This window comes from Anolis carolinensis, chromosome 3, assembly GCF_035594765.1.
Source record: "Anolis carolinensis isolate JA03-04 chromosome 3, rAnoCar3.1.pri, whole genome shotgun sequence".
In the NCBI taxonomy this organism is placed as follows: domain Eukaryota; kingdom Metazoa; phylum Chordata; class Lepidosauria; order Squamata; family Dactyloidae; genus Anolis; species Anolis carolinensis.
In genome coordinates this window covers 63,642,108-63,656,612 of record NC_085843.1, presented here as the reverse complement: position 1 = coordinate 63,656,612, position 14,505 = coordinate 63,642,108, and the positions used below count along the sequence as shown (strand labels likewise).

Here is a 14,505-nt window from a genome sequence, read left to right as displayed (position 1 = left end):
TAAACATTTCCTGTACAGTATATTTCTCTTCTATGGCAATCATGAGACTTATCCTGCCAGGTTTCAGTGATGCTTATTATTTCCTTTCCTGTATTAAAAGTTCAAGTTCATCTTGTTTACTTCCCATGCTCTTTGCATTCATATCGTGATATCTAAGATTATGACCCCCCTAGCTGCTTATTTAAGTTTTTTCTCTCCTACTATTGATTTAGGTTTGTATTATTTGCCCAACTGAGCAATCAAGCTAGTATCTTTAGCACCTTATGAACTTTTGCTCTCAAGAATACTGTCTTCCTTTAATACGTTGGTTTAAAGTCGTCCTGAGTCAATTTTTGAGATTCTTTGCAAAAAACGTCTTGCCAACTGCTGAGTGGTGCATCACTTGCCAGAAATCCAAAATAATATTCCAAAATAGTTAAATACATTTGCAAGCTTGACAGACTGTTTTGGAGAGAACTGGGAAAATTAATGTCAGCCAACGCAGTTGAAGTTTTTAAATCTGTATCTAGCCCTTTCTTTATTAAATTTACTTTGAAGTAATGTTATTTTGATGAATATAAAATGAATTGTAATAGGAAAATGGAAGAAGACAAGGTTAGAAATGTAGGTGGATCAAATGTAGTTTTTACTTATGTATTTCTAACCATGCCATCTGCGAGCAAATAAGTATACTGGCATCTTTTTTCAGCACATTACTGTAAAACTGAATAACTGAACAAATTATTTCAACTGTTTGGTATTGTGTTAAAAAGTAACACAGTAGTGCAGTATTTGTGAATGTCATACAAAACATAATTGCCCCGCAATTGTATTTGCAAAAACTCACTTCTAAATAGGTATAGTAAACCGTTTAATATGAGACATGCCTATTGTCATTTTCCAGCAACAATAATTTCCCATGTGGTGGTAATGAGCAATTAATCATCTGTTCCTAATTTCATTCTATATGAAGTCCCAAAGGGGTTCTCTTTGTCTTCACTGTGTATTGTGAAGCCACTTGTGGAAGTGATAACATGGCAAACAATCACCGGAAGACTACAGATATCCAGCTTTACATACCACCATCTGTATTAATCACAGCATTTTCATCTTCCATTTCATATATCTATACAGTTGTTTGACAGAGATTGGGGAGCATATGGCAAGAACACCTGCTTTCTGCTATAATTTATATGTATGTATTTATATACAATGGGCTATAATTTTATGAAGTTCTGTGGAAAAACATAAATAAAAAACTCTGGTTTTCCAAAGGTAACTGGAAATCTTAACTGCTAGGTTATATGATAACTTTCATTGTATACCTATCATTCTGATCTGTGGTACAAAGGGACATTATCAACACATAAATTGTGCCTTGTGATGCTTGAAATAATAGGGCCAGGGCTAGCAAAATGCACACAATAAGATATTACACCTGAATGAAAAATCCTGAATTCAAATCCTCTCTCGTCTATTACATTGTCTGATGTTGAAATGGACTCTTATCTTTCACCTAAATGTACTTCACATATTTTTTGTAATGATAATTTAGGAGCAAAATCCATTCCATTCCATTTGTGCCAGAAGGGTACACATACAGGCCTTTTCTTGTTCTCTGTTTTCTTTGTCTGGTTTAGTGGTTTACACAATCGTCCTCATCCTTTCAGTACTGAAACTTTGTGTTTCTCTGTACTGGACAACAATGGTTTTTAACCATCAAATGTTATTTGCTTTGCTCAAGGTACTTCCCATGTGAATTAGAGGATGTTTTAATATAAAATGAGAATGTACTTGTATTTTATGTTCCTTCTATTTCATTAACAAGCATAGCAATATTAATCTCCATTTTTGTGATAACAAGCAGATGCCTGTAGGCAGGCCTGTAGCGAGGGGGGTTTTTTAGGGGTTCAAACCCCCCCCCCCCCGAAATTTTTCAAGTTATAAAAAAAATCTCGTTTACTCATGAATTTTAACTGGTTAACCAAATCCCCATGCTAAGTCTATGAGATGCAAAACATTAAGAGTCCCTCCAGGCACTATCTCAAGCAGATATTGACAGGTTTGTAGCGGGGAGGGGTATGTGCTAGGGGTTCAACCCCCCCCCCCTGAAATTTTCAAAATCCCTCCCGAAATTTTTTTCTGGCTACGGCCCTGCCTGTAGGTGACTGCCTGATCATTACTTCCTGGAGTATTAACCTGCTAAAGAGAGTTTTAAAGAGACACTTTCATTTTTATGAAGATGGAGAGAAAAAAGGCAGTGCTATGAAATAAACTTTGAGCCACTGGGGGAATTTGGGCTTCTTGCTATTGATTTTTTAAATTCCCCACCACCCCCACCACCACCACAACCCCCCCCCCCCAAAAAAAAAACATTCATATCACGGAATCAGAAATAAATTTGTCACATAAGAATGTGGATGTAAGACATTGATTTAAGTTTATATTGTGTAGCAAGAAATAAGAAAAAATAACCATTTTATATTTACATTGTTTAATGTTTATATTTATATTGTTTAATGTATAATCTAATGAACGTTGATATGGTCTGATGTAAATGCCATAATATGCCTAATGGACTTTTCATATTCTTTCGTATTTAAAATCCAAAACAGTTACTTTTCAAAGAGGAGATGGAGGACTTATGAGCAATGGAAGGTATGCATGCAGGGTTTTTTTTTTAATCACTTTCAGATTTTGTCATATTTAATTTTTGATAAGGGACTTTAAAAAGTAACATTCAATCAGTTGTGGGACTGACAATTCTAGGAGGAATTAAATGACTTAGACCAGATTTTAATGATCTGTTTTACACTTTAGGGGAATCAGATCCAGATGTTTCATATCTCCCAGATGCCTGAGATGAAATTAGTTGGAAGTTTCAAAAGGAATGTGTTCATTTGTTTTCAGGATGTTTATTGTATTAATTAGGCATTAGAAAATGAAGTTGCTGTTGTTTAAGACTCCTTATTGGCTCCTACAAAATTGCTATGAGTGAACAATTACATACAATCGATCACAGAATGAATGATTCATGGAAGATGAATAGGTTGTAGATAAGACTGGATTCTACAACTTTGGCTACTCAATTGAAATTGATAAAAGTTGATAACAGACCCATATATCCTCATTTATTTTCTCTGTGCCAATATGGAGATTATAATTAGGCTCTGGTAATAACTTCCAATCTCCTATTTAATCAATATTTTAGCAAAAAAGAGATTAGGTCTAATGAGAGTTCATAGATGTGGTAGGAATACTGCTGGATCTTCTTCTTGTTGTTTCCATAGAAACCCATGTTTCTCTTGGGGATTATGCCATAATAGATTCATTGGGGAAGGGTGAAGTACAGTAGTTAAAAATGTTAAATAAGGTCATAGGAAGAACTCTTTTAGATCAGGCAAAAGTCCTGCATTGTCCAGTATTCTGTTACCAATCGTGATATTTTAAAATGAGCCACTATTCGAAGATAAGCTTCCTCTTATCTTTCTCATAAATTTGGGAGCAATATTCTTTGACTTACAATAAACATTAAAATATATTCAATCTTCACTTGTTCTCAAAATCTAAAATTAAATTATATGAACCTGAAAGCCTGTTGAGACAGATAAAAATGTTCTTTTGAACTTTCTATTAATCCCACTCAAACCAGCTTGCCTCTAAAACCATGCAAGAGTGCTCAAAGGAAGAGCTAGCAGCTTGAAGATGACAGACAGACATTTGGGATGCAGGAAGTGAAGGAATAGTCGCTCAGAGTTCTGGAAATGGCTGATACAGAACAGTCACTTTGACTGATTGTTCCCTTGAGGTGGCAATTTATCATTCATCCCTAGTTTAGGATCCTTCAATACTGCAGTTTCTTCGTTGTTTTCCAGAGAGACAAGAAAGTTGAACTGTAGCAGATTTTTTACTGAGGCTTCCTCCCATTTCAATAGACAGTATGTCTGATTTACTGTATATCATGCTCCATAACGAATGATAATTTTTGTCTACACAATTTTATTTTTAAATCAGTTTAAAACCTCAAGTTGCTGTACTTTGTGTTGAGAAACAGGAATAAATTCTCTTCAAATAGAACTGAAAGGAAATTCTAACAGATGTATTTCCTTGTTGATTTTCTTCAGTCGACCGGGCCTGTTAAATGCAAGTGACCCCAGTTATCCTTGGCTTGCGGATTCTTGGCCAGCCACCAGCCTTCCAGTAAATAACAGCACCAGTGGACCAAATGATCTTGGGAATTTTGGGCGCGGAGGTACGTTCATTTGCAGTGTTTTGAAAAATAATTGCCTTCTGTATGCAGACCAGAATATGCCAGGCTTTGCCCCAAGAAGAAATTATATTTGAAAATAAATTTAAAAAACAGTAAGTCAAAAAGAACAATAAAATAATATTACTAATTGAGATGAAACATGATTTGCATTAGATTTTTATGGACAGGTATCTATACTTCTTGAAAATGTTGTTATTATTTCTGTTATTTCTTCTATCCCCACCTTTTCTCAGATTTTCTCAGAACTTTATTAAACCTCTGGCAGAAGTTCTAAGGCAGAGAAATGCTTTAATTCAACATAACAGAGCCCCTTTGTTTATGTTTTTTTCTAGTTGCACAAAACATTGTTGTTTTTTTCTGGGGTTCCTGTGCATGCTACTATTTGTGCACCAACTGCTCCTGCAACTGGTCATACTACCAGATCTCTGATTTATTTCACAGTTGGAGATTTTGATTTCTCTTGAACACAGGGCAGAACTAGGCATTTGGAACCACAACATCACTTGTGTTGATATTATACAACAATTGGATACTGACAATAGTTATATAAATCAGATGAAATATTTAAAAATATGACCAACTTGTTCTGTTAAAGTTCTTGCTCATTTCAAAAGACATTACACAATCATTACCCCCACTTCCCAGTCATTACATTGTGCATTAATGACATTTTAATGTATTTAGTTTACAAACCCATTGTCCTCGAAAGTACATCCAATCTCAGAGAAGGAGACCTAGTCACTTTCTTCCCTGTGTCTACAGAAAACACCCTTTGAATATTTCTTAAATATACCAGTAAAGGCTGCTGTTGGAATCTATAGGAACATTCTCCCCACTCTAGATTTTGAGAGTATGAACTATAATTCTGGATTAATAATATCAGGGTGCTGAGGAGCTGGGAAAGCCTGGGATCTGTGAGCCACACTTCACCCACCTCTCTTCTAAGGCGTTAAAACATTCCCATCAATCAGATGACAGTGGCTATAATAGCTGCTTGCAAATTAATTATAGTCTAGGACGTCTTTAGGTCGCTCCACTTTCTTCTGCTATTTAAAAGCACTGCTGTTGCTCAGCTGGTAACACAGTGTTTCCACATGTCTTGAGAACAGGGTGGCAAACATCCGTGAAAAGCAGTTTCATGATGATAAAGCATCATCCTAGGGCAAAAAAGGCAGCTGCTGAAGCTCAAAGCAGTATTTTTCAACATAAACTGTGCAACTAGCTGAGATGAAAGAAAAAGTTTAACTTCAATAATAGGAAGGTTCAAGTGTATTTTCTTTTAATGCAGGTTCATAATGGAGTTCATAGTATTGTAGCATTGCACACTTACATGGATTTAGGGATATTAGAAAATGTGATTAATTTGCCTCTTATGCATGAAAATAATAAGTGTCCTAGGATGTTTCACTCATGGAGCCTCACAATATAGACTGACTTCCGGCAGTGAACTGGAGTGGCAGCATGGTAGGATGCTGTGCCGCCAACAAGGTAGCTTTCCTGTGTTCCATTAGGAACAACTGGGCTACCGCTGGATTAAGCTGCGTAGTAACGCTTCCCCATGTGTGATAGGGAAGCATCAGCTGCCAGCCGGGGCACCAGGATTGCCCCACTGCTGCCCTGATTTGCCGTGGAAGCTGGAGAATCACAACACGGGAGCTCATCCATGTGATGAGATTCTAATTCCTTTTAATATTTCTGGGATAATATTTTTTAAAGTCTGTGATTTAAAATATTAAATGTAGTGTTTTTCATGGATTTCATCCTGGAAGTAGAAGAAGTTGATGATGAGTAGATATTATATTTCAATTTCTGTGATTAGTCATGCTTCTTTTATACTTCAAAACTTTTGAGTAAAATACAGTCAAAATGTATACATTGAAATGCAGTCTAGCATTTATTCAGTTTTTCTGTTTATTGGTTGACATAGCTTTCTGCATTACATTATCAATAGTTTTGATGGTTTCATTAGTCATGGAGGGGAGCTTTTTCTTCAAACAGATATTGTTATTATCAGGTTATAAGAATGAGTAATCCACGCACCACATTCATAAAGTTATTAATTTGTCCAGATAGATGGAGGAATGAGTTTCATGCTCAGTGCAAACTATTCAATATAATGTAAATATGTTTTATGCATTTCTCTGATTTACCTTTCATTTTGGTGTGTATTTCAAGTTTATCAATGTAACTAAACATATGATTCTGCTTACCACTACTGAAATTTTCAAACATTACCAACCTCAATGTATATGTCTCTCTGAGTCTTTCCACCCATTTATTATATCCTGGGTGAACTTCAAAAAGCAAATGAAATAGTGTTGCATTAAAAATAACTTTTTGAAAGCACTACATATCTTGGAAAAGAATTGTCTGAAGGCAGCTCAGTATTTAGCCCATAGTGCTGTGTGTGGGGTGGTGCCTGAGGAGCAAAAGGAAGTGGTTACTTCTGTGATTTATAGAGTTACTCCTTTCATTGTTTCTCTAGAGTACAGACAGTTTCATTTGCTCTGTTGTGAGGTGAACAATTGAGAACATTCTTCAGGACAGAAATATTCCAAATTTCATTTTCACACCTGAAGGTATAGGGAAGAGATGGTTTTAAGCAGTGAGATGTGAAGGACAACTGAAAGTTTGTCACAGATGCTGATACTGAGGGGACAATTGTACATCATTTTCCCTTCATTGACTCATGGACCCAGCCTCTGCTGAAATGCAAACCTGCAGAATGTCAGATTAATTTTTCATATTAAAACCTTGGTATTTGGGTTTCCTGTGTAGTGTTGATTTGTTTCATTTGATTTTTCCCCATTACAGATGTGTTACCTCCAGTACCATGCCAAGGGGATAAAACTGCCACAATGCTTTCTGATGGAGCCATTTATAGCAGCATTGACTTCACTACCAAAACTAGTTACAATAGCTCCAGTCAAATAACGCAGGCTACTCCATATGCCACAACACAAATACTACATTCCAACAGCATCCATGAACTGGCAGTGGATTTACCAGACCCCCAGTGGAAAAGTTCAATTCAGCAAAAAAGTGACCTGATGGGATTTGGATACTCTCTACCTGATCAAAACAAAGGCAACAATGGTGATTCTGCTTGGTATTTTTTTCTTGTGAAAATATTTTGTAAGATTGTTGTGCATGGTGAGAAATTGCTTAATGCCCACCTTTATTCCCCTTTCCCTCAATTAACAACATACCTTGCTTGTATCCTCTACATTTCCATATGCAACTAACACTTTTTGCTGTGATTTCAGTTTTTTTCATCTTTTGCCATTGTCATAGACCACCTGTGCTCCATCTTGCTCCCACACTAGGCTGAATATTTCCCACAGCGCTATCACATTAGCTTTTTGCAGCTACCTGCATGTTGTGCATGTGCTAATAAACTAATCACATGATAGCACTGTGACCTTTGCCCTTTAACCCTTAGCTTTACTTTACATCCCTGACTATCGATTGGCTGAGGGATTGTCTAATAGAATGCCACACAACCAGTCACAGGATTTCAGCACCACCAGCTCTCACAACAGCTCAGAAAGAAGTGGCAGCCTCTCAGGTTGGTTTCAATATAATGTGTATAAGGGGAAGTGCTTATGCTTGTAAGCAGCTTTTTTAGAATTCTCAATTATAGCCTTCAAAGCTGGTCCCTACTCCCAGAGTCTGTTTTTGAATATTGCAATGTGATTTCCATTTAGACATTTGTGAATATGCCATTATCTTCTATAACACCATGACTTCAACAAAAAAAACCACCAGTACACCTTATTTCTCCTAACAGAAAAAGAAACCCATTTAGAGATAATAAGAAAATATTTGTCGCTGTTGTAGCCTGTGTATTTCAGCATGATTGGAAACCTTATTTTTTAACATTCTTGTACTTCTGGCGCAATGTTGACTTTATTCGTAAATGAATCTTCAATTTATAGCACTGCCTTTCTCTGAAGAGTCTCGTGATGAGGTTAATATTTTGGTTGTATCATTATTAAACCCTCCCCTCAATTCTCATAAGGGTTCACAGTATTTCTATCGTACATCAAAATATCCACCTATTGCCACATGCTGGAATGGAAAGATAAGCTTATTATGACGGTTCCTCTTTAAAAGTTCCAGAGCTGCATACAATCATAACATATAGGTTTTACGCTGCATGTTGTAGAATAATTCTTACACTGTGCCATTTTTAAAAATGGATCATCAATCTTTAGAAATATCAGCAAACAATTTGGCTGAATTAAATATATTAGGTAGAATTAAGCCATTTTTATAATACTTATTTTACATTCCAAGAATGTAATACAAAACCACTTCAATAACCTTTTTCGTATCTGATTGTTTTGACTATCCTTCTGCTTGATTTTCCTATATTTCTTCTGATCCTCATGCAACTTTCAGTTCCTAATTCTTACCTAAATGGACCCCTGTGCAATTGCCTGCTTCCCCATTCCTTGCTGCATTCTTTCTCCCTAGGTTGCAGATCTTAATCCCAACTGTTATTGGTTCTGTCATATCACAATTTTTTCTAAATGTTATATTAACTAACATTCTCTTCTTATTTCCTTATTTCTTGAATCTTCTTTTAAGTTGTATTGTTCATTGTTCTGCTTCCTCTCTAATCCTCCAGCAACTTTGTGCTAGGGTATTATCAGAGCAATTGTGGTGTAATGTTTTGATAATTGGACTACAGCTCTGGAGACAAGGGTTTAAATCCTTTCTTGGTCAAGAAAACTCAGTGGCAAACCTCTCCTCTAATATCTTACCAAGAAAACCCATGATAGATTCTCCTTCAGGCCACCATAAGTCAGAAAGGACTTGAAGGCAAACAATCATACTAACAACCTCAAACCTTTAATTAGATGACCTTAAAGATATTACTATCAATATATTACCATTTTTACATTGAATTCCCCCATAATTTCCCAAAAGAAATTAGGTTTACATTATTTTTTATCAACTCTTGACCTCTTGGATAAAAGGAGAATAAAGTTCAAATGGTAAACATTGTGATTGTATCTTTAACTACACTTTTCCCAAGCAGAGACAATATGCAAAATACTATTATTAATACATTGAGAACTGCTATCTGAAAAGCATTTGCTCTGGTCTATTTTTTTCCAAAGAGTGACTACATGGATTCTCAGACAGACATGAAAAATCAATAAATATAGTTTTGAAACATCAAGTACATTGTAACTTTTATTCAGCTTATGGTCCATTGTAACTACTCTATATAAAGTGTGTGAAATAAAAAGAACAAAATTAGGGCAATTATATGGACTATTTCCATTCCATTCCACCCTATTATTATTTATAACCTTATGACAATTATAAAGTGTTGCTGCTGATGTTGCAAAGATAAAAATACCCTCTCTCTCTCCAGCCTCCCTTTTAGTGTGCCATCTGGATTTAGAGCTCTTTCAGGATATGTAAAAATCATCTTTGTTTCTTCACACTTAAATAATGTCTCTTGATTTCAGGTGGGAAAGGAGGAAAGAAAAAGAAAAACAAAAATACTTCCAAGCCTCAGAAAAACAATGGGTCTACCTGGGCCAGTATTCCTCTTCCACCCCCTCCGATACAGCCTCTCCCAGGCACAGAACTGGAACACTATGGGGTAGATCAGCAAGAAGCAGGGTAATTTACTTTTCTTTCTTTGAGTAGAATTAAAAATTCAGTATTCTAGATCTACAGAACACAATCTCTGAAAGCATCTGAGAGGTTCTAGAGTTTAAATATAAAGATACTGTTATACATTGCATAGGTGCATTAATATGCATGATAATACAAAGATACAACCATCAAAATTATTGTTTGTGCCCATAAATGGACCCAATGTATGTGTGTATATGCCAATTAAATTAGAAAACCATTTTTCATAGTATGTAGTCATAGGACTATTCCTCACAGCATTTCTTCATTATTCTTAGAAACCATTTGAGGAAAGATCTAGTATTAAAATACTCATTTTGATGTCCCTACTTCAGCAAATGCAATCTTCCCATCTCTGGTCCTTTTAGAGATGTTTTGGACTATTGGCAGTTAATGGGAGCTATATTCCCATCCATGTATGAGTAGTCTTTGCCTAAGAAACCCTGTGAAATTCATGGGGGCACCATAAGTGGACAGGTGACTTGATGGCACAAAAATATTGCCACATCTGGAGTGATATCTGGCCTACTAGTATGTCCGAATAGATATAAAAATTTTCCCCAAGCTAAACCTCTTCACCCTTTCTTCATCAGACTTAGGAAATCTGCAGGAAGGCATTTGAAAGCCTTAGAATAGTAAATACCTTGGGATGTATGGGAATTGGTGTGGGGGTGTTAAGTGGCCCTGCACTGGTCTTACATGAACGTATTTTAGAGCAGTACTCTAGGTGGACACTTAACTATATGACTCCACTATGTAAAATTCATTGATCCTTGTTCACAATTTTCCAAAAACCAGCCCTTTCTAAGTTCACCAGAAGAGAAAAATACTGTCTGTCATTGCATTTATATTGCAGTGTTCATATTACTTTGCTAACGGAAGCCTCACTTACTCCTGAAAGGGTTGCCCCAATAAAGCATTTCACAATTGGGACTATACAAAGTAATTGAAAATTTACTTCAAGCAGTTATTCATTAATAATTACCCCCCCCCCCCCCAAATGATATCTTCACTTTAATGTATTTGCTGTTCCCAGCCCAGATAATTCTGCAGTAAAAGACAAATAACTCTCATATATTTTAAGGCACACTGTGATAAAAAAGACAAGTAAATTGATGCATTATCTGTAGAGAAACCTTTGTGACATAGGTCTTGGCTTCTCAGTTCTCTATAGTATCTATTATTTGGCTGAGAAAATTATATTTGTCACCAAGACAACACTGGTTATTTAAAGCTAAGTAATCTGTGCAGCTGACAGCATACTTTTTTGTTTCACACAACTCAACAGCAGCTTTTACGTTCAAGTTATTTATAATGTTGCATTGATAATGACTATAGTTTTACATAAAGTGCATCTGTATAAGATGAAAGCTAAACTTAAAAATCCAAATCCTTGACAGAAAAATTCAGAAAAGTTTACAAAAGTAAAATGAAGCATTCCTGCTTTATTCCATTGAATGATCTGGTTACTAAATACAAATAGAATAGTTTATACATGCATCCAGAATTTGAAATTAAAACAAGACTCAAATTAATGTTGGTATATATGTTTAATAAGCATTCGGGATTCATGAAATGAATGCTGCATCGCATCACCAGACCTTCCAGCTGCCTCTTTCTTTTTGGTGGCATGATAATCAGAGCATTCAAATGCTAGTAACTGATTATATAAGGAGATAGAAGGCCATCACTGCATGTTATCATGGAGCCTTTCTGCTGACTTCCTTTTCCTTACCTCAATGGTTGAAAAACTTCCCACCATTCTATTATGTATGCCCTTTACTTTTTATTTTACACTAGCTTGGGGACCTGACGGTGCCCGGGTCATTTGAGAAAGGCATTGTTTCCTGTGTTCCAAGTGTAGTCTAGATCCAATGTCAGCTGGGTTCAGTGGGTGCGGGTGAACTCCAACTCCCATATGCAAGTCCCATTGTCCATGTTCCACCCTCCTCCAAACAGCTCCGGGATGTAGAGTAGATCATGGGGGCCCTATCTGCCAAGTTTGGTCTTGATCAGTCATTTGTGGGGGACATAGTGGTCTCAGGAAGTTTGGGAAGGTACTGCAAGTCCCATCACCCTTGGTCTGTCACCCCCAATGCATAAGGATGTATAGTTGGTCATGAGGGTTTGTGTGCCAAGTTTGATCATGATTGGAGTGGATTGCAGTTGTCTGAGGAAGTGTGTGAAGGTACTGTAAATCCCATCATTCCTGGTCTGTTGTTCCCTCAAACTGCATGAGGACATAAAGAGGGCTACATTGCACCTTTGTATCAAGTTTTGTACAGTTTTGTCATTCATGGGCATCACAATGGTCTGTGGGAGGTCAATCAGATGAAAGTACTTGAAATCCCATCATCCGTGGTCCATTCTTCCACAAACCACACCAGGACATAAAGTGGGTCACACTGGACTTGTCTATCAAGTTTGGTACAGTTTCGTCATTCATGGGCATCACAGTGGTGTGTGGGAGGTGAATCAGGTGAAGGTACTGCAAATCCCATCATCCATGGTCCATCCCCTCCACACCACAGCAGGGTGTAAAGTGGACCACATAGCATCTGTGTGCCAAGTTTGGTCCAGGTCCGTCATTCGTGAGCATCACAGTGGTCTATGGGAGGCAAATCGGGTGAAAGTATTGCAAATCCCATAATCCTTGGTCCATCCTCCCCCAAACTGCTGCAGTGTGTAAAATGTGTCATTTGGTATATGTGTGCCAAATTTGGTTCAGTTCTGTCATTGGTGGCAGTTGCTGTGGTCTCAAGAACTGAGTGAAGGTACTGCAAATCCCATCATCCTCGGTCCATCCTGCCCCAATCTGCACCAGGATGTAAAGGGGGTCCTAGGGGTTCTGTGTGCCAAGTTTGGTCCAGTTCCCTCACTGATGGGCATCACAGTGATCTGTGGAAGTTGAAGCGATTGAAAGTACTGCAAATCTGTGGTCCGTCCTGCCCCAAACTGCACCAGGGCGTAAAGTGAATCATGGGGGATAAGTGTGTCGAGTTTGGTCCAGATCTGTCATTCGTGGTGGTCGTAGTTGTTCATGTAAGTAGTGGCCAATCAGAAAGCTGCCACATTACACAGATACATACCCACAAACAAACATACATACAAACACTGACTTTTATTATATACTAGCTTGGGGACCCAGCAGTGCTCGGGTTATTTGAGAATGGAATTGTTTGCCTTTGTTCCAAGTTTAGTCTCGATCCAGTGTCAGTTGGCTTCAGTTGGTGTGGGTGAACTACAACTCCCATATGCAAGTCCATGGTCCATCCCCCTCCAAACAGCGCCAGGATGTAAAGTAGATCATGGGGACTCGATGTGTCAAGTTTGGTCTTGATCAGACATTGGTGGGGGTAGCAGTGGTCTGGGGAAGTGAGTGAAGGTACTGTAAATCCAATCATCCATGGCCCATTGTTCCTCAAACCGCAGCAGGACATAAAGTGGGTGATGGGGGTATGTTTGCCAAGTTTGATCTTGATCAATCAATGGTGTGGGTTGCAGTGGTCTGAGGAAGTGAGTGAAGGTACTGTAAATCCCATCTTCCTGGGTCAGTTGTTCCCTCAAACGACAGGAGGGCGTAAAGTGGGCCACATTGCACTTGTGTATCAAGTTTGGTACAGTTTCATCATTCATGGGCATCAGAGTGGTCTGTGGGAGGTGAATTGGATGAAGGTACTGGAAATCCCATCATCCTTGGTGCATTCTCCTACAAACCACACCAGGACATAAATTGGGTCACATTGCACCTGTGTGTCAAGTATGGTACAGTTTCATGTTTCATGGGTATCACAGTGGTCTGTGGGAGGTGAATCGGTTGAAGGTACTGCAAATCCCATGATCCATGGTCCATCCTGCACCAAACCAGACCAGGGCATAAAGGGGGCCACATTGCACCTGTGTATCAAGTTTGGTACAGTTTCGTCATTCATGGGAATCACAGTGGCCTGTGAGAGGTGAATTGGATGAAGGTACTGCAAATCCCATCATCCATGGTCCATCTTGCACCAAACCGGACCAGGGCATAAAGGGGGCCACATTGCACCTGTGTATCAAGTTTGGTACAGTTTCGTCATTCACGGGAATCACAGTGGCCTGTGAGAGGTGAATTGGATGAAGGTACTGCAAATCCCATCATCCATGGTCCATCTTGCACCAAACCGGACCAGGGCATAAAGGGGGCCACATTGCACCTGTGTATCAAGTTTGGTACAGTTTCGTCATTCACGGGAATCACAGTGGCCTGTGAGAGGTGAATTGGATGAAGGTACTGCAAATCCCATCGTCCTTGGTCCATCCTCCCCCAAACTGCTGCAACATATGAAGTGTGTCATTTGGGGGATATATATATATATATATATATATATATATATATATATATATATATATATATATATATATATATATACATACACACACACACACACACACACACACACACACACACACACACACACATACCAGATTTGGTTCAGTTCTGTCATTTGTAGAAGTTGCTGTGGTCTCAAGAAGTGAGTGAAGGTACTGAATGTCCCATCATCCTTGGTCTATCCTCCCCCAAACTGCCCCAGGACTTAAAGGGATTCATGGGAGTTGTG

The 14,505-nt window shown here is 38.0% G+C and overlaps 1 protein-coding gene across 14 annotated transcripts in view; it reads left to right on the top strand.

The window, feature by feature from the left end:
- The window catches only part of robo2 (roundabout guidance receptor 2), a 1,412,536-nt gene that overhangs the window by 1,349,062 nt on the left and 48,969 nt on the right, over positions 1-14,505 (top strand). For 9 of the 14 annotated variants that reach the window (XM_062977135.1, XM_062977143.1, XM_062977144.1 and 6 more), the window contains 5 exons: positions 2,595-2,637; positions 4,104-4,231; positions 7,064-7,345; positions 7,692-7,817; positions 9,736-9,892. In XM_062977135.1, the coding sequence (XP_062833205.1) occupies positions 2,595-2,637; positions 4,104-4,231; positions 7,064-7,345; positions 7,692-7,817; positions 9,736-9,892 (736 nt within the window). The remainder of the gene's footprint in view (positions 1-2,594; positions 2,638-4,103; positions 4,232-7,063; positions 7,346-7,691; positions 7,818-9,735; positions 9,893-14,505) is intronic. The other 5 variants (XM_062977146.1, XM_062977147.1, XM_062977140.1 and 2 more) reach the window with 1 other exon arrangement.